The sequence below is a fragment of the Aethalodelphis obliquidens genome, unplaced genomic scaffold, assembly GCF_003676395.1.
Source record: "Aethalodelphis obliquidens isolate GAN/ISIS:26980383/991018 unplaced genomic scaffold, ASM367639v1 scaffold13, whole genome shotgun sequence".
Classification (NCBI taxonomy): domain Eukaryota; kingdom Metazoa; phylum Chordata; class Mammalia; order Artiodactyla; family Delphinidae; genus Aethalodelphis; species Aethalodelphis obliquidens.
Window position 1 is genome coordinate 37,437,015 of NW_020837957.1, and position 20,602 is coordinate 37,457,616.

Genomic DNA, 20,602 nt, shown 5'->3' on the forward strand with positions numbered 1-20,602 from the left:
ATTTCACAATAAATAATTCATTTTTCAAATATGTGAGCTAAAATTACATTTGAAAGTAATCAGAGAAAGAGGGGGTTATTCAAACTCAATATAAAAATATTGGAGAACAAGAGTTCCCTGGTGGCGTAGTGGTTAAGAATCCGCCTGCCAATGCAGAGGACACGGGTTCCATCCTGGTCCGGGAAGATCCCACATGCCGTGGAGCAACTAAGCCCGTGCGCCACAACTACCAAGCCTGCGCTCTAGTGCCCGTGAGCCACAACTACTGAAGCCCTCACACCTACTGCCCATGCTCTGCAACAAGAGAAGCCAACGCAATGAGAAGCCTGTGCACCGCAATGACAAGTAGCCCCCGCTGGCCACAACTAGAGAAAGCCTGCACGCAGCAACGAAGACCAAATGCAGCAAAAAATTAATTAATTAATTAATTTTAAAAAATTGGAGAATATATTTATTTACTTATAAATGATTTTCAACATGTTTAAAAATATAATCATTTGTAACATTTATTTAAATTTATAACATCTTAATTTATAATTTTCTGAATCGTTCATTTATGCAAGATTGTTACTGGACTATATTTGACTAACTATAATTATTTATATTATATATAATTATTAGAAATAAGAACATTGGGATGTACAATTTTTGAAATATTGGCATATATAAAAATCCTCACATAACTTCCTCTCACAAGGTGCATGTTGTTGTGGTTTTGCCAAAAAGATTCAGTTCAACAGATGTAGAAAACAAACTTATGGTTACCAGGGGAGAAGGAGGAGGGAGGATTAAACTGGAAGAGTGGCATTGACATATACACACTACTATACATAAAATAGATAACTAATGAGCACTTACTATATAGCACAGGGAACTCTACTCAATACTCAGTAATGGTCTATATGGGAAAAGAATCTAAAAAAGATTGGATATATGTATAACTGATTCACTTTGCTGTACACCTGAAACTAACACAACATTGTAAATCAACTATTCTCCAATAAAAGTTTTAAAAAAAGATTCAGTTCAAAAATCAGTTTAAAATATTCAGCCAAAAATCTATATCAATGTGCCACTAAGTGAAAATAACCAGGATGTGAGTAAAACTGCCACTAGGAGTTAGTTATTGGTATTATTACATTGAGAAAACATTTGGTTCTCAAATCACTGACTGCAAATTTTAACTATACTTAGTTTCCTACAGCATAGATAATATTCAAACTATGTTGGTCTTATTCTCAGCCAAAACTTTTTTGAACTTTGCTATTCAAAGTACGGCCCATTGACCACTGGCATTGGCATCATCTAGACATTTGCCAGTAACGTCAAGTCTCAAGACCCATCCCAGACCTACTGAATTAAAATTTACATTTTTAACAAAATACCAACGTGATTTACATGCACATTAAAGTTTGAATAGCATTGTCTACTCTGGACTAGAACAGTGGTTCACAAACATTAGCATGCATCAGAACTACCTAGAGAGTTCGTTAAGACACAGACTGGGCCCCTCTCCTAGAGTTCTGATTAGGTGAGTGAGGTGGAGACAAGACGTTGCATTTCTAACAAATTCCAAGTGCTGCTGATCTTCTGGTCCAGGGACCACACTGTGAGAACAATTTCCTTAGACAGGTGGGTGCTATGGTTTGAAAGTCTGTGTCCCCTTGAAATTCAGATGTTGAAATCCTAACCCTCGAAGGTGATGTTATTAGTAGATGGGACTTTTGGGCAGTGCTTATGCCACCTTCATGGAACCTTAATGAATGGAACTAGTGACTTATAAAAGAGGCTCCAGAGAGTAGACAGTGAAAAGTCTGCTACCTGAAAGAGGGTCTTCACCTCACCATTCTGGGATGAGGATCTTGGACTTCCAGCCTTCAGAACTCTAACAAATAGATTCTACTGTTTATACACTACACAATCTGTGCTTTTTTGTTATAGCAGACGGTATGGGCTAAGACAGTAAGTTGATTCTAACTCATAAATAAACTGAATAGGTTGCCAAAAAAAAGAGAGAGAGAGAAAAAAGCAGCTGAGCACTGAGCATGTCCTATATTCCCACAAATATTTGTGTGAAAGTAAAAGATTTCAATTAACTTTGTGAAAATATTTGATGAAGATATTCTACAGACTGTGGTTCTAAACAAATTTTATAAAAAGGAAATGATTCAGGAAGGGTTATCATTACATTTTCTAAGAAAAATACATTATAGAGGCAAAAATAGTAAACACAAATAAATAGAACTTAATGTGATATAAGTAATGTCAGAATGTTGGAGGATGTTTAGGAAGTGACATTTTGAAGAAGGATACATTGGATAATGGAAGCTAAAAAAGAAATTGATATACCAAATATTTAAGATTCAGTAATGATTTTTAATGCTGTCAATAATATTCATTGCAGGGCTTCCCTGGTGGCGCAGTGGTCGAGGGTATGCCTGCCAGTGCAGGGGGCATGGGTTCGTGCCCCGGTCCAGGAAGATCCCACATGCTGTGGAGCGGCTGGGCCTGTGAGCCATGGCCACTGAGCCTGCGTGTCCGGAGCCTGTGCTCCGCAATGGGAGAGGCCACAACAGTGAGAGGCCCACGTACCACAAAAAAAACAAAACAAAAGAAAACCAAAAAAAAAAACCATTGCAGTAGAAGAGTAGTTGAGAGAATAATATTCATGTTGTTCTAGTTTTGATATACTTTGAAGGAATATTTAGTAAGATATATTTAAATTAGATTCAGAAACATTTGATAAACTTCATAAGCTGAAAATACATACTCTGTCATTATTAAGCACAATTTTGTTTTTATAGGAATTTTTACTCATATGTGTACCTAAATATTATTTAATATAAAAGCTATGACTTTCAAAATTTGAAAACACTGTCAAATGAAGAAAGAGAAAGAAAAACCATGACACTTACAGGAGGGCCTTTTGGTCCAGGGAATCCAACTGGACCTTGAGGTCCTTGAGGACCCTGAAGAGAAAAAGCAGTGGGGAAATTTAAGAATATATCTTATAAGATACATCTTTATACGTTGCAGTTTATTTCCACAGATAAAGAACAATATAAAATACAGCTTCTTTAACATAATGGCAGAACTATTGCATTACAACAAGATAGTCTATGGTAATTTAAAAGCAAAATGGATGACCTTCCACACTATTCACTACTCAAAACTGCACATCACATCAATGGTCTTAGCTGAAGAACACTGTAAATATTTAGAATTCATATTAAAAATGAATAGAACATGGATGTATCAGGAACCCTGTAGATAATCTACTTTCAACACTGGGTACAAACATCCATAAATGGAGGATATTTCAAGTCCACAGCCCCCAAAAAGAAAAATTATTTTTAAAATTGATTCTATAAATGTTCTGACTCTACATACATACAAAATTAAAAGAAAAAATAAGTGACTATCTCAAAAAGACCATAGAGGATACCTTTAGCTAATCTCTATATTTAAAACGTATTTATTTCTGAGGATGTCACTATCATTTTACTCATGTATAAACTTCTTTTGTAGATAAGATGAAAAGAACATTATTATATAATTATTCTCATTAACATTAAATCCAAATATACATTTATAATATTGCTTTTGACCTGATGCTTAATTAACTATATTATTCAACACTTAGATTTACATATCTTTAAAAGGCATAAAGTAGACCCTATTACAAGGACTACATTGGTCGCAGCAAAAGGATGGTGAAAGATAATCCTTTATATGACCAGAACATGATAATTATATTCCTAAAAGGAATATATATAAAATGGAACATAATATAAATAAAATTTCTTAAGTAATACAATTAGGTTAGGATTTATTTATACTTAAATAAAAAATAAAGTTAATAATTTACTATCAAGAGGATAGCTTTTAAAATATCTGGCTACAAAAAATGCTGTATTTTGCCAAAAAAAACCCCAAACAAACAAATAAAGGGCATGCTTACTTATGTATATTTAGATTTACTTTATACCAATTGAAAATCAAATTACTAAATAGTTTTCCTATTTACTGGAATAGATGTTTTATCTTGATTTGAATGTATATTGATTGTGACTTAATGGCTACTGGTAGCTTGCATTTTACCAGCATAAAGCTGCTGCCAGCTCCAGGAACAAAGTGAGTATCAGTATGGAAAGCAAGAGGAGTGGAGGAGAAGGCATAGGTGTTACATGTGTATTTAAAAGAAAACAATTATCTTTGTTTAAAAGTTGATATAGGCCAATTAGACATATAATTTCTCTCATTTCTATAACAAAATTAATAGCACATAATTGATTAAGCTTTTTGTAGGAAAGTAAATTAAAGAATAGGAATTTTTAAAACTCTGACTAGATTTTATGGATGACTGTGTACATGTATTTGCAGAAACACGTAACTGTAACTTTTCCCAGAAATTTAAACATTTGCAACATACTAATATTTACTTTATATGATATGACTGTATCGTACTTACTCTTTCACCAGGAGGGCCAGGAGGACCATCACCGCCTGAAGTGCCCTGGCAATAACAACACAAAAACCGGAAAAAATCAGTTTAGATTCCTTCTGTTAACATCCATCCTCTGGAAGAGGAACTTACAGGAAAGCCCAAATGGAACAAGTGCTGATGATACCTTTGGACCAGGTTTCCCAGTGGGACCTCTCGCACCTCTTGAACCTCGAGGACCCTGCACATAAGAGCAAAGATGAAATTGATCTAGTTCCAAGCAGATCTAAAGGCACAGGATCAGTTTTTATTTTTGAAGAAAATAGGAGAGTTAGATGAAAAATGAAAATCATATTTTAAATCAATGTACTTACCGTTGGGCCACGCTGACCCCGAGGGCCTGGTTTGCCAGCTACACCCTGCCAAAGACAGTTCAAACAGTTTCAATACGCAGTATATCACAGTAAATTGTGAGTCTGGTGCTGAGAGATAGGTACTCATGTAAGAACATTTACATTAGATAGTCCAGAACAATATACTTGTATATCATACCCGGGCACCTTTCTCTCCATTGGCACCTGGAAACCCAGGAAATCCAGTGGAACCCTACAAAAATAAAAATAATAAACAATGAGTACAGTAACTAACATTTTTAGCCACAAGCTGAAAGTCTTTTGGAACACAATGATTCTTACAAGCTGGTAGCATTCAAATCAAAAATATAATTTAAGATACCATACAACCTCCATTTATGTATTTAAAAATGAACTTACAGTGACACCTGAAATCCTGGAAGCATTGAAAACATGAATTGATAAAACATTTTAGTTTTTAACTTTAAGGAAATTAATTAATCAAATATATCATTTCTCATATTAGTAAATAGCAATTCAAGGGCATTTCATATAAAATAAATTTTTAAATTTTTGACTTATAATTCTACATACTTGCTTCAACTCTGAAAAAAAATTTATTTTTCACAAGCATGAATAATCAAATATTAAAGTAGGAATTTTATAAAATATTTTTCCTGAATTAACATTATTGTATTCTTATACTTATCACTTTTTAGTTGAGTATTTTACACCTTTAGAACTGGGTCAAATCATAAAGACTAAAAATCTTCTTCCATCTTTTCTGTTTGATGTTTGAATGTGGTTAGATCTAACTGAGACTCTAAGTCAGACAGTTCAGCATTAGAATCTGTTTGTGGGATTCTGAAGACATAAATTCAAGACTTATGTTTGTCATGCATTCAATTAAGTAATTGGGTACATTACTATAGTATAATAATGAGTACAGTTTTTTCTTCTATAAAATGAGAGCAATCATCTGCATCTTACAGGTACTTTGAAATTTATAGGAAATCGGAATAAAGGAAAGCAAGGTATAAAAACGATAACGATAGCTAACAATAAATAATGATTATTTAAAGATGTAATAAGCACTGTAAAAGCATTATGTAATTTAATCCACAAACAGCTACATTTTACAAATGGAATACGATTCCCCTATTTTACCTTGTACCTATGTCCAGATTTTCATCTGCTGAGAAATTTCTTTGAACATGACTGTAATTGGTTTGCCTTGTCATTGTATCACGAAATAGAGCAGATTAGGGTTCAATCCTTGCTCCTCAACTTACCAATAACTATGAAACCTTGGGAGGGGTTGGCTGGGGGGATTTCCAAACACTCACTATTTTCCTATTCCAACCAGTGCATGGATTAAATGTCTAGCAAAGAGTAGTAGACATGCAGATTTTACACACTTCCCCATGCACTGAGGAAGATGGAACAGCCTTCTTTGACTTGAATACATCTTTGTGTTTTGTTTTGTTTGTTTGTTTGTTTTTGATTTACAATGTTGTATTAGTTTCAGGTATAAAGTGAATCAGTTACACATATGTATATCTGTATTCTTTATTCAGATTCTTTTCATTACAGGTTTTTACAAGATATTGAACATAGTTCCCTGTGCTATACAGTAGGTCCTTGTTTATCTATTTTACATGTAGTAGTGTGTATCTCTTAATCCCAAACTCCTGATTTATCCCTCCCTCTCTGTTTCACCTTTGGTAACCATAAATTTATTTTCTATGCCTGTGAGTCTATTTCAGTTTACACTCACTTGGATTGAACTAACCTAAAGTAATCTTTCTCCAAGTGATAAATGCTTCCTCTGTATCAGAATAATCTGGAGTGACTGCTAAAAGTGTGGACTGTCAAATCCCACTGCAGACATACTGAGACAGACTCTCTGGCATTGCATTCCTGGACCCTGCAATTTCCCCAGGTGAAACGTACAGAATGGATGTTATAATTTATATTTCCTCCACAAGTCAGGAAAATTTTATATGAAGCCTTACGGGATTTGATGGACAAAACTTAGTATGAGCTGCTAAACTTCATTTTAGGACCTGTTTAGCAATATATTCTAATTCATGCTTATAGAGACCACTATGTGATCAACCTGAGGACAATTTTTAGGACATGTAATACTCACACAATGGGGGAAAATGTCTGCAAATGACATTTTTTGAAGGGCTTTCAAAGCCTTTTCTCTTTCTCGAGAGAGAATCAGTTAGTTATACCTGGTAGAATATTACTATGTGACTACTCTAGGAATTTGACAAATAATCCAATATGAAAGTAATTCACTTCTATCAAATTCAATTTGAGGACAAATATTCATCTGTCCTGAGTGGAACACAAACACATTTATAGAGACTCCATTCAAATAAATTGCTCTTATGCATCAATTTCACGTTTAATAAGTTTATTTTCTTACATGGTTTCTGCTCTTAGAAATTTATGGGAAATAGACAAAAATGTCCAATCCACCAACTAAACAGTTTGTAATATATGGGCATATTCTTCTTCTTTTCTCACATAAAAATTATCACCAAAATATACAGTTTCCATGAAAAGACATTATCTGCTTTTAAATGGAAAAAATAAACAGCCAACAAAAGGCCAAAAAGTCAAAGGTTAATAGTGAAATTGGCTCTTTCAGTGAACTGAAAATTTCAAAATTATGTTAAATTGTTTTAAATATAAATGAATCCTACCTTAAAATAGATTTTACTTTTTGAAATAGCTATCATTTTATAGTGCATATGGCAGTGCATCTTTTAAATACTCAGTATGGTTTATATTACTAGTAAGATATTGGATAAATTATATTGCCTAATTATAGTCCTTAAATTGCTTGAAAGGGATTGGCAGCCGAATTTCATTTTTAGTACAAAAAAGACTTAAATCTATTCAAAATTCATTGGCTTCCACATAGGAAAAATATGAAACTATCTTTGATCTTTGATGCATCCATCATTTTTTTGTTTTAGAACTGAGAAACATAAATGTTTTTGACCATAGAAAATAGTTATGAAGAAAAGTAATAGAAAAAAATAAAGACCAAAATTTCAGACATTTAGGTTAAAGGGTAAAAATAAAATGTTTGATTCCTCTAGGAAGAAATATTTCTCTCTAGTCATTCTGGCCCATTTTGTAAATAAAAATAAGTCAATGAATATTGAATAGAGGATTGACTTAGGAAAAACAGAAAAAGATAAAAATGTCAAATAAACACTTAATAGAAAATTGTACTCATTCATGTAACATGTAAAAAAAGTTTTCCACTTTTAAATCTAAACACTACCACATTGCAATTCAATTTAGTAATTAGATAAAAAATTTACCAAATAATCTACGAATAGTTTAAAGTTGTGGGTTATGAAGTAAATATCTTCTTTTACTCAAAGCACTTGTTAAAATGCTTGACATTTGAAAGGCAGGTAACTAGGTGACAGGACAATGTATTAGAGACAGTATTTAAAAGGTAAAAATTATTAATCAGTGTTCTAAATGCAGGCAGAAACATATAAATGATGCTTGCATTATTTTAAAATCATAGATTAAATGAATCTTATTTTAGAAAGGCTCAATTACCTCCTAGCATACAAGGAAATATATTCTAGAAATTCAGTGAAATATTATAGGACAAAACCACATAGCAAGCCTAAAATACCGTTGCCACATGATGATGAGTCACAAGTTCATGCAGTTCACATTAGTCAGGAGGGAGGATATTTTTGTCTCTCATTGTTTATCTGTGAAACATTAATAAATATATATTTGGGGATTATTATCCCCAACCAGGATGTATTCTTTTTTTTTTTTTTTTTTTTTTTGCAGTACGCGGGCCTCTCACTGTTGTGGTCTCTCCCGTTGCGGGGCACAGGCTCTGGACGCGCAGGCTCAGCGGCCATGGCTCACGGGCCTAGCCGCTGCGCAGCATGTGGGATCTTCCCGGACCGGGGAACGAACCCGTGTCCCCTGAATCGCCAGGAGGGCTCTCAACCACTGCGTCACCAGGGAAGCCCAGGATGTATCCTTTTTTTTTTTTTTTTGCGGCACGTGGGCCCCTCACTGCCGCCGCCTCTCCCGTTGTGGAGCACAGGCTCCGGATGCGCAGGCCCAGCGGCCATGGCTCACGGGCCCAGCCGCTCCGCGGCACTTGGGATCCTCCCGGACCGGGGCACGAGCCCGTATCCCCTGCATCAGCAGGCAGAGTTCCAACCACTGCGCCACCAGGGAAACCCCCCAGGATGTATTCTTATATACTAAACCTGTCTAGCCTGAATGGATCGAACAGGGATAGATAGATGACAAAGATATAGGTAAATAAATAATAGATAAATAGATAGATAATCTCATGTGCATATAATTACCTTAATATTAAGAACCAAAATTTACATATTAAATCATTTAACCGTTTAATGTAACTAGTCAATACATCAAATGCAGCCTTAGCAAAGTTTTATAATTAGCTCAAGGAAAATTAGTACACCAAAGTAAACATGTATTTTTAAAACTTCTTTTTGCTTAAAATATGTATATTTCAAATAGTCAAAAGTAGAATTTGAGTGCATTGAGTGCATGGGTTGAATGGTGCCCCTGCAAAAGATATATCTAATATCCAAATGTTCTAGAATCTGCAAATATTACTTTATTTGGAAAAAGCGGTCTTTGTAGATGTGATTAAATTAAGGATCTTGAAATGAGAATATCCTGAATTATCCAAGTGGTCTTTAAATCCAATGACAAGTGTCTTTATAAGAAGAGACGATACAGACACAGAAAAAAATCCGTGTGGAGAAGGGGTTGGAGATTGCACACAAGCCAAAAAGTGACTGGGGCCACCAGAAGATGGAAGGGGTAAGGACAGATTCTCCCACAGGGCTTTTGGAGGGAGCATGGGCCTGCTGACACCTGGATTTTAGATTTCTGGCCTCTAGAACTGTAACAAAGTCAATTTCCATTGTTTTAAGTCACCAAGTTTGTGGTGATTTGTTACAGTAGCCCTAGGAAACAAGTTCTGTGGAAATGAGGGAAAATAAAGAGGATGAAAGAAGAGTCATTCTTCCTTTAAAAAAAATATGTGGTCATTCAAACCTTCAGGGTACCAGAAAGGAAATCAAAAGCTATTATCCATCACCTGTCATCTACTTAAAGCTTCTATATATATTAATATACTGCCCTGGAATAGTCCTTATTCCACTTACAAGGAAGTGGCTGACTGTGCCTTCCTTTCATGAGTCTGTCTCTAAAATACTCCAATCAAAAATCACCTAAGATCTATGAACTCTCTGCACTCCAGGTGCCCACACTGCCTCTGACTTTCCCTTATAAGATTATATTTTAAGGATTCATCATCTCTATATTACAAACTGAAAGGTAACCATAGATGATTAATTTTAAGTGTATCTACAAAAGGCTGATAAACTGTAAAAATCAAGCTAATTATTTTACCTTTGGACCTTGTCTTCCTGGATATCCTGGTAATCCTGGAACACCAAGTTTCCCCTAAAGTTAAAATAATAATAATAATAATCAATTCTAAGATGAATTAAGTTTAAATGATGCTTTTAGTCATTTTTCTAGAAGTTAGAACCACATATTTGCACATTTGAAAGGAAGATTTGCAAGTTTTTGCCATTCTTTACTTTCGTTATATTTCTTAATTTGAATAGGGAAAAAAATGTTGCTAATGCTATAATGTTCACTAACTTAACCTCTGTTGTCTAAGTGACAGTGCCTTCTTTAGTGACATAGAACACTGAGTAAAAAGAATTCTAGGACTGTTTGTGAGCTAAAGAATATGCTAAGAAATCATCTAAGTTTTATGAACATTAAATACTATTTAAAATTAATGGATGTAGTTAGAACTGCATGTAGATCTTACCATTCCAACTAAAGGTAATCTATTTGATAAAATTATTTCATTTCTCACTGTAAATATAAAGCAAGCAATCATAAGTTAACATTTTTTTTGCTAAGTAAGGAAAGTTTAAATAACTATACTAAGAAATTTGAACCTGATTTTTTTTTTTTTTTTTTTGCGGTACGTGGGCCTCTCACTGTTGTGGCCTCTCCCGTTGCAGAGCACAGGCTCCGGACACGCAGGCTCAGCGGCCATGGCTCACGGGCCCAGCCGCTCCATGGCATATGGGATCTTCCCGGACCGGGGCACGAACCCGTGTCCCCTGCATCAGCAGGTGGACTCTCAACCACTGCGCCACCAGGGAAGCCCTGAACCTGATTTTCGAGCAAAGTTTCTTCTTTTATTCAAATGTCTGAATAAATTGGGTTAATAAATACCAAATGGTGAGAGATATAGCTAAATAATGATTTTTGTGGAGTGTTAATTCCTACAGGTGGGAACTTGAATATGCAGCTATTTTCTTCCAGTGCAATGAGATTACCTCTCAATCTGATAGTGCTGAAACATGATAAATTACAGTGAAGCCCAAAGTTGTATAACAAATACTAAGAGGTTTAAAATGCTAAACTAACAAAATTGGCCCCTTGTGCAAAGCATTGAATTAAAAACATGAGTAGAGAGAAAATAAAATTAAAATAAATGAATTGAATAAAATATGTTTGTGGAATTTTACTGTGACATTTTCTTTAAGATCTTATGAAAGTACATTTCATATATAAAATATTATTTATCAAAGTCTTAAACATTAACAGACACACAGTATCATTATTTCCCATGTGCATTTAAATGAAATAAGAATAAAAACAAACAAGTTCAAATTACTATATATATAACATTAATAGATGAGCAGGATTTTATGAAAGAATAAATATTTTACTGGATGAAGCAAGGCAAGAAGTTAAGAATATAGTTTATGACCTTGTTATTATAGGTTGAACTAAACAGTTGTCTGATTCATGATCAACACTGCATAGGTAAGCAGTCTTCAGATGGAAAACATTCAAACAAGCCTTAAGAAGCATACTTATAATGATGTCCCCTTGGATAGAGTAAGTTATCACAGCTTGTTTTATGCTACTGATTTCAAGGTTAATTAAATTCTCTAATTATTATCAGAAAACTTTTGTAGTCTATGTTAATACTACATTAGAATGTAAGTTCATTCATTTTAGAGTCATTTAAAAATAAATCCAGACAGAAAATTTCTTTGTATTTTCAGTGCGGTGATAAGCAACTTCAATAGAAGGGAAAATTCTAATGAAAGGTGAAAGATGAAGCACTGCGGGGTAAAGTCCTGATGCCTCAGAATAGTTTGTGGGACCATTTACACAGAATATAGTGGGGTTGAGAAAAGAGGAAGGTCCTAGAGTATCCTTAACTATTGGCAAGTGAACACTTTAAGTAGAAGGGTCATAGGCCTTGTAAGCCCTTATTTCCCCAATCCTATCTTTTCCCTCCGTTGCCTAAACACAATGACATTATTAATCAGTTTACAAGCCACAACTGAGAGTATGAAACTGTAGAAGAACTACGATATCAGATGACTCATAATGACATGAGGAAATTATTTTTTATTTGTCTAGTCACAATTCTTATACAATCCTTATATATTTTCCTTCTGGGATAGGATGGTAAGGGGCAGAGATGACAATTTTCTTACATAGCATGGAATTTCCATATTTATAGAATAATGGCATGCTCACTATAAAAATTGGAGAATAGTCATATTTACAAAAAAATGGAAATCATTTGATTTATATCACCTAGAGATAATTATTATTTATATTTTCCTTCAGTGTATATAATCGGAAAGCATTTGTCATAGATATTTCTAGTTTTGTCTTAATTTAACTTCAGGTTCATTATAAGACGTTTACAATATCACTAAATATTCTACGAAGGTATAATTTTAATGTTGCCTAATATCCTATCTAAATGTAAGTATAATGATTGCAAATATTTTTTGACATTATGCATATAGCCCAGTGGCTCTTAAAGCAATTAATATTAATATTATCTGGGGATATTTTAAAACATAGTGGTGCTTGAGTTAACCCCAGATTAAAATTAAAACCTTTTCAAGTTTGGCCTGAACATCAGTATTTTTTAAAACATTTATCCTGTAAAAATATATGTTAATGTGGTAAGAGTGGAAAAAGGACATTTTGGTTTGAGGGCCAAAGATGATTCAAGTTGTTCAAAAATAATAAGCAAACCATCTTTGATTGGTTCTTTCAGCCTTCATTAATCACGCTCAAATTCTGCACTTTTAATATAGAAGAGCATTAAGAGTGGTTGATTCTACATGGCCAATGGAAGCAGAAGGGACTAGAAAATAAGGAAGAGTGAAAGAGGATAAATGTGCCCGTCTCACGATTATACTTCTAAGTAGTAATATGGATATGAAACTGAAATTCAAAAAATTGAAATTCAATAAAACCCTCTAGATTTACATCACAGGTGATTAAAAACACCCTAAAATCACAGTGAAGCATCATCTACAAGAGGACCTGTGAATTTAAAGTTGCTCCCTAACCTTCTCTCCTGCTTGACCAGCAGGACCGGGGTCTCCGGTCGGACCTGCTCGACCTTTGGGGCCTTCAGGGCCATCTTCTCCTCTTGGACCTACTTGACCAACTTCCCCCTGAAACACAGAGTAACAACGTTCTTGTAATTTAAAATATCTTGGAGACTGAATGGCAGAAATTATAGTCTATCAAAAACTTATATTCTTCAACTCTTGGTTTGTTTACTCACATATTACATATGACAAAGAGGCTTGAAAGTATTTGATTTCATCAATCTTTCAATTAATAAACTACTCAATGCAGTCTGAAAGTTGAAAAACTACAGAAGCCCTACATTAAATTAATTTTAATACATTGTGCTGCAGAAAGAGAGAGAGAAAAAAAAATAAGAATCAAAATTAGACACCGTAGGTTGGCTGAATATGCTACACCAAAATATGCCACTGTGGCATAAGGATTATTTTGAACTGAAGGCAATTGAAAAAAAGCGGATACAAAAAAAGTTCTCTACCCACCCCATACTTGCTTAAAAGAAAGGCACAAATTTGCAAAGGTGTCTTTCCTCCCCTCTCTACTAGAAAGGACAAAAATTAATCAGTAGTGATAACTAGACCCTTACCAGTCCAGAGTCAGAAGCAGGTACCAGTGGAATCTACCTATGCAACAAACTTTACAACTAGCCTTTATATACCATCAGTTTCCCATATATCTGCCTTCCCACAATTTACAGTACTAGAAACTCGAAGTCCTTTCCCTGCTCAAAATGTATTGTTCCTTTGTTAAAATGCTATACAAGCCCCAGTTGTAACCACTCTATTTAGTTACTCGTCACTGCGTGTTCCCATGTATAATCATGATACATATGCTAGCAAACTTCTGTTTACTTTTCTCTTGTTCATCTGTCTTGTGTCAGTCTAATTTTACAGGGCACCAGCCTGAGAACCTATCAGGGTAATAGGGAAAATAATTGCTCCTCCCAGATGATAGCAACTTTAGAAATCACCGTTTGGAACACAAGAAAAATGTCTCTGTTTTAAACTTGGCTTTCGCATTTAAGGTATTAGGAACTGGAATGTGTAAGTTATTGCCCCTATCCCGGACACAGGCTTTCTGTGCATTTTAGGAAAATCAATATTCTATAGTATCCTTTTTTGCTTAAATTTATTAGATACTATTATACTAGTTATAAAATAAATCTTCCCAATAAAATTTAATTTACTTTAGGTGACACAATTTTGTTTTCAAAGTACTCATTAACAGAAAAACAGTGTACTATTTCTACATTCAAAAATTCAAGACAACTATATAGTGAACATTCATAAAAGTTGCAGATAGAGCTGCCAGGCAGCATAGCTCACTATATGTGAACAAAATTTAAAACAAATCTATTGAATTAATTATGTAAAACAATTTGATCATAATTTTAGAAAATATCTGTAAACAATAATACCATATATATAATATACTATATATTATGTATATATATTATATATATATATAAAACTATGGATGTTCTGGGACATATAGAGATTTAAGATAACATCTACAAAACAACTGATACTATATTATCTCTACAAAAATTAAACACCTAATCTTCATATAAAAATGGAAGTGAAAAATATCACGGGTAGTACATTTTTATTTATCCTGTGTTTGCAATATTTAATTATAAGAAGAAACACACAAATGTATGTATTAGTACAAATTTCTTTCTACTTACTCTGTCACCTTTAAGACCCATGTCCCCTTTGAATCCTGGAAAACCATCTTCACCCTAAAAAGTATAAGTAATAAAACAAGTGTTTAATCAATTGTTTCTATGAATCTAAAATATGACTACGCAAATTATGAGTACTGGTAATTAGGAAAAATTGTTCTGAGAAATAAGTACCTTAGTTGTGAAACCTCCTCTTCCCTATTTTAACCCTTTATCCCCAGTATCCTCCCATTTTCCCATAATTAATGCCTCTAAGTTAACAGAAAAGTTTTCACAAATGTGTCCATTGAATCTTCTCTATCTTATAGGGGGGAATAACCATTTTCTTATAACAAAATGTATCCTATGTTATTTGAACAAAGAAAAAGTAAAAATTTAATTAATTATATTAACTTTGGATTACAAGAACTCTGGACAACCAAATAAAATGTCTTTAATTTACTGATATATAACTAAGAATTTTATATCATTCATTTTGTCTCCTGTGCTTTAGGTAAATGTCTTCTGACTCAACTTGTTCTCTAATTACAATCTCTCTTCAGGTGAAGAATAAGCAAATTAATATTATCCTTAACGTGTAAATAGAGATTGCTTATCATCACATCATATGCACAAACAAATGATGCTGAAAACTGGGTATCCTTTAGCAAAGAGAGGAGAAATTTTGACTATGAAAATATTTCCTGTCATTTTTACTATATGCAGACTTTTAAGAAATAAGCTTCATCAATAACCTTCCTGTCTCTTAATTTCAAGAAAAAATTTAAATTCCTAAGGAATAATCATTCATGTATTCAATAGCATTAATTGAGCAACAACTCTGTTCAGAGTATTGTGGAATAGTTTGAAGTTTTTGTTTTACCAATAATTTGTATTAATTTTGGTACAGGTGGAATAGAATGGGTGTTTAGAGAAGAAAGACATGAGGATGATGATAATGATGATGATGTGCTGTGCTGGTGCTGGTTCTGGTGAGGTAAGAAGTGAATCTGGAGATTTGAGGGGGCAGTTGGTACCTTAATTAGTAGTTGGAGAATAAGCATTCATGTATTCAATAGCACTAATTGACTTGCAGAGTTTGAGAAAAAGGCATGTCAGGCCAAGTCTGAGAACAGAGCTGAGAAGATTAGTTCCTACACTTCCACATCCTGCTACCAAATGAGCTCTACAAAACATAAAACTGATCACGTCAGTTTTGCTTTAAAATACTTCAATGGTTCCAAAGTGCTAATGATGAATATAAGCTGCCATCCCCCCTCTCCTTCCTACCATGATCTAGGCTTTGTTCACCTCTATAGTCTTATCTTTGGTCTTAAATCTCCTCTCTACTTCCATCCAACACACTGATTTTAGAAAAACTGAATTACCTGTATTTCCATTTGTAATTCTTGCATTGGTTAACTACTTACACATACACACACATCTGCAAATCCTTTTCCTTCTCTGTCTACCTGGTGATACTTTCCTCTTCTTTTAGGATTTAGTTCATGATTCTGCTATGAAGTTTTCCATGACCTCAATATTTCCCCCTTAAAATTAACCTCTTTGTCCTGTGTGCCCCACTGAACATTTAGCATTATAAGATAACATCCTGCACTTAATAGATCATAGGTCTCTTTCTTTCTATTAAATGGTCAAAACCAAGAATCATGCCTAATTAACCTCTGAATCTCCAGTGCCTAGTACATTTTGACCCTCAAAAATCATGATATTTAATAAACATTTATTGAATGTACATTTGGAACCATCCTTGCCTCAGTGCTAGTTTGGTAAGGTATGCTAAGGTCCAGAAAATATCAGGTTATGATGGATATATGAGACTTAGACTTGGAAAAGGAATCCAATCTGATATCCTATCTAAACATAAGAATTCTGACAGGTCTAAAAGTTTTGACACAAGCATAATGTTTTCAACTTTCTGGCCACAAAGTAGCCTTGTGGAATTAGGATTCTCTCTGCACTGAATGCAATTGTGCAATAGCAGAGGAGTAAAAGCTGAAAATGACCACCTAACTTCCTATTGACTGGTATCTTCAATACTTTCTCCCTAGAGAGAAAGGCAATTACACAGTTGCCAAGTTTAGTTTAAAAAAATACTGCACTCTATGTCTAAAATCAGTAACAGTTTTTAGGATATTTTGTCCGGGAGAGATTTGTTTTTTAAGAGAGCATATAGTGGACTAGATGATATTTCTGTCAAAACTTTGTTTTCAATACATTTGCAATTTAAAAATACATTAGATGACTCAAGTTATTAAGAATATCCTTACAATAAGTGACATTTTTAAAACAAATAACACTTTCAAGCTACTAAGATTTCCAGTCCTTAAATTATCAAGTCTGAATTAACATTTTTAAAAAGTAGACAGATTTTTAGAAAACATGTAAAAAAAGGAATTCACCTGTGCCACTTGGTTAACTGGATTATGTTGCTTAAGTTCTAAGGAACAAATCTGAGTCTAAACAATGGAGAATTTTATTCTAGTTAGGGTACTAACTTGGTATTTCACTTTTGGTTAATTAATTAATATTGTTATTCATAAAAGAAAATAATTTCAACTTCCTTCTTCATCTCTTATGAGATAAATGGTCAATTATAATATATACTCAGAAAAACAAAATAACCAATAATCTCAAATTGTTTTCCTACATATAAGCAATATATATTTATTTTTTTCCTGAGTAGGTTTTTCCTCATATATCTCATCATCTATAATTTTATTTTCCTTTGTCATTTGCTACTATCCCCCTTTCCTAAAAGTTCACAACTTTCCCACACCAATTAAATGCCTTTCCTTTAAACACTGCCCTCCCTAAAAATCCTTTGTGGGCACTAATTCCAGAGAAACAATTTGAATTGATATTTAAATGTATTACCAATAAAAATTGAGATTCCAAATTCCAAACTGAGACAATATATTTTTTTGCATAGGCAACTTGCAAGTAATTACAAGTTCAACACTGTCCAAACTACCATTGTGCTAGCTCAGTAAGACACTATACCCTGAAGTTCATCTGTGATGACCAAGATGAATTGGGATTCAAATCAAAGTAGCTTTGATTTAAGTGCATGACATTTTTTCACACAGTAGAATTGTCAATATAGTTGCATACTTTGACAGTGCCTCAGTATGTAACCTATTTATTCTTTTCAGAAAAATAAAATATAATGTATATAATAAGTCCATCCCTTCTTGTTATCTATTCCTTACTGATATCAAATCTATTCAAGGTGTTTTTGATAATATTATGACTGTGGGAATAAACAGTAATCCTTGAAATCAAAATGTGTATTGCATATATTTCTCACCAAATCTACCAACATTTTATACTTAACTTTGTTTTATAAAATGAAATATAGTAAGAATTAATGCAATAGTGATTCTGAGTAATGTTATTCCATTTCAACACAATCATTGAAGGATTTGGGAGCTATACATTTAATGTTAAACATTTACATGAAAAAAATCTCAATTTTGTTTTCTTCATCAAATTAAACTATCAGCACTCTTTAAAAGAATGCATATTCTTTCAGCCACCTTTACTTGGCTTTAATCTTAATTTCCTTCTTATTAAAGCTTTTGCTGTGCATGCAGTATCACATATGTAGTCTTCCTGTTCCCCCAGTTGATTCATGTTACTTCTAACTTTCATATTTTGCACTTCATTTCAATTTATAAAATTTGGGGATTTTAGTAGAGAAAAAAATGGAATAAACATTCCTCTGTTATACATATAACTGGATCTAATCCAAGCATAACAAACCAATCATAAGGCCAACTTATAATTTAGAAAAGTTAAACACATGTAAGAAAAAAAGGGATGCAGGATTGATTCTGTTTATGACATAGCTTTTTTTTTTTTTTTTTTTTTTAAATAATGTAGTCATCACCTGAGGATATAAGACCTCTAAAGTTTCCAGGATATAGAGTACAAAATTAGACTTGCATTGTTTGGTACATAAGTAATCACTCAATATATTTGAGAAATGGAATATCTGTTCAATAAACTTAAATTTTTTATACAATAGGTATATAGCAATTAAAATCACCTAAATAAATTATGTTTTACCTTTTCACCTTTAGAGCCCTTGAGACCTCTGACACCATCTGCTCCCTATGGAATAAATTAGAAGGATTAAATAACTATAATATTTTACATTGAAATTAAATAATGTAGGAAAAAATAATATTTACCTTTACTCCTCGGGGACCAGGGTAGCCAATGGGACCCTGTGGACCAGGAGGACCCTGAAAAAGACCCATTGCAATTTAAATACATAATGCACTGAAAGTGCCTCTCACTCACAACATACTATAATTTTACCAAATAATCTATAAGAACATGGTATTTTTCTACTTCTGGTTAAGATTTCTTTGGTACTTTATCATTTGTGTCTAAAGTCAGATATCATGAACAAATCATGTGATGAGCCTTACCTACTCCAAATTTATATATTCATGCAAAAAGTAAGATAAATATTATGAATATGTGAAATAATATAAGTAATTATATAATTAATAACTGTTTTTCTAAGCCTGAAAAAATCTGATGTCTTCAATGTCTACAATAAACAATTATAGGCTAGCCAAAAGGATAAATAATTTCTAACCAAAAACTAGCATTAAACTTATTACATTCCAAATCAAAACTACAATGAGGTATCACCTCACACCAGTCAGAATGGCTATAATAAAAAAATCTACAAACAATAAATGCTGGAGAGGGTGTGGAGAAAAGGGAACCCTCTTGCACTGTTGGTGGGAATGTAAATTGATACAGCCACTATGGAGAACAGTATGGAGGTTCCTTAAAAAACTAAAAATAGAACTACCATATGACCCAGCAATCCCACTACTGGGCATACACTCTGAGAAAACCATAATTCAAAAAGAGTCATGTACCACAACGTTCATTGCAGCTCTATTTACAATAGCCAGGACATGGAAGCAACCTAAGTGTCCAACGACAGATGAATGGATAAAGAAGATGTGGCACACATATACAATGGAATATTACTCAGCCATAAAAAGAAAATAAATTGAGTTATTTGTAGTGCAGTGGATGGACCTAGAGTCTGTCATACAGAGTGAAGTAAGTCAGAAAGAGAAAAATAAATACCATATGCTAACACATATATATGGAATCTAAAAAAAAAAAAAAAAAAAAAAAGGTTCTGAAGAACCTAGGGGTAGGACAGGAATAAAGATGCAGACATAGAGAATGGACTTGAGGACATGGGGAGAGGGAAGGGTAAGCTGGGACAAAGTGAGAGAGTGGCATGGACATATATACACTACCAAATGTAAAATAGATAGCTAGTGGGAAGCAGCTGCATAGCACAGGGAGTTCAGCTCAGTGATTTGTGACCACCTAGAGGGCTGGAATAGGGAGGTTGGGAAGGAGGGAGATGCAAGAGGGAAGAGATATGGGGATATATGTATGTATATGTATAACTGATTCACTTTGTTATACAGCAGAAAGTAACACACAATTGTAAAGCAATTATACTCCAATAAAGGATGTTAAAAAAATTTATTGCATTCACATCATCAAGAATATGATCAAAATTATATATTTTCCATGGCTGGCTTCATTTCACTAGTCTACCTAAAGGAAATAATGTAT

At 33.6% G+C, this 20,602-nt stretch overlaps 1 protein-coding gene across 2 annotated transcripts in view; it reads right to left on the bottom strand.

Moving 5' to 3' along the window:
- The window catches only part of COL11A1 (collagen type XI alpha 1 chain), a 195,323-nt gene that overhangs the window by 76,739 nt on the left and 97,982 nt on the right, over positions 1-20,602 (bottom strand). For both annotated transcript variants that reach the window (XM_027114503.1, XM_027114504.1), the window contains exons 27-36: positions 19,171-19,224; positions 19,046-19,090; positions 14,978-15,031; positions 13,266-13,373; positions 10,258-10,311; positions 4,997-5,050; positions 4,819-4,863; positions 4,632-4,685; positions 4,472-4,516; positions 2,916-2,969 (exon numbers count right to left, since the gene is read on the bottom strand). In XM_027114503.1, coding sequence (XP_026970304.1) covers positions 2,916-2,969; positions 4,472-4,516; positions 4,632-4,685; positions 4,819-4,863; positions 4,997-5,050; positions 10,258-10,311; positions 13,266-13,373; positions 14,978-15,031; positions 19,046-19,090; positions 19,171-19,224 — 567 coding nt within the window. The remainder of the gene's footprint in view (positions 1-2,915; positions 2,970-4,471; positions 4,517-4,631; positions 4,686-4,818; positions 4,864-4,996; positions 5,051-10,257; positions 10,312-13,265; positions 13,374-14,977; positions 15,032-19,045; positions 19,091-19,170; positions 19,225-20,602) is intronic.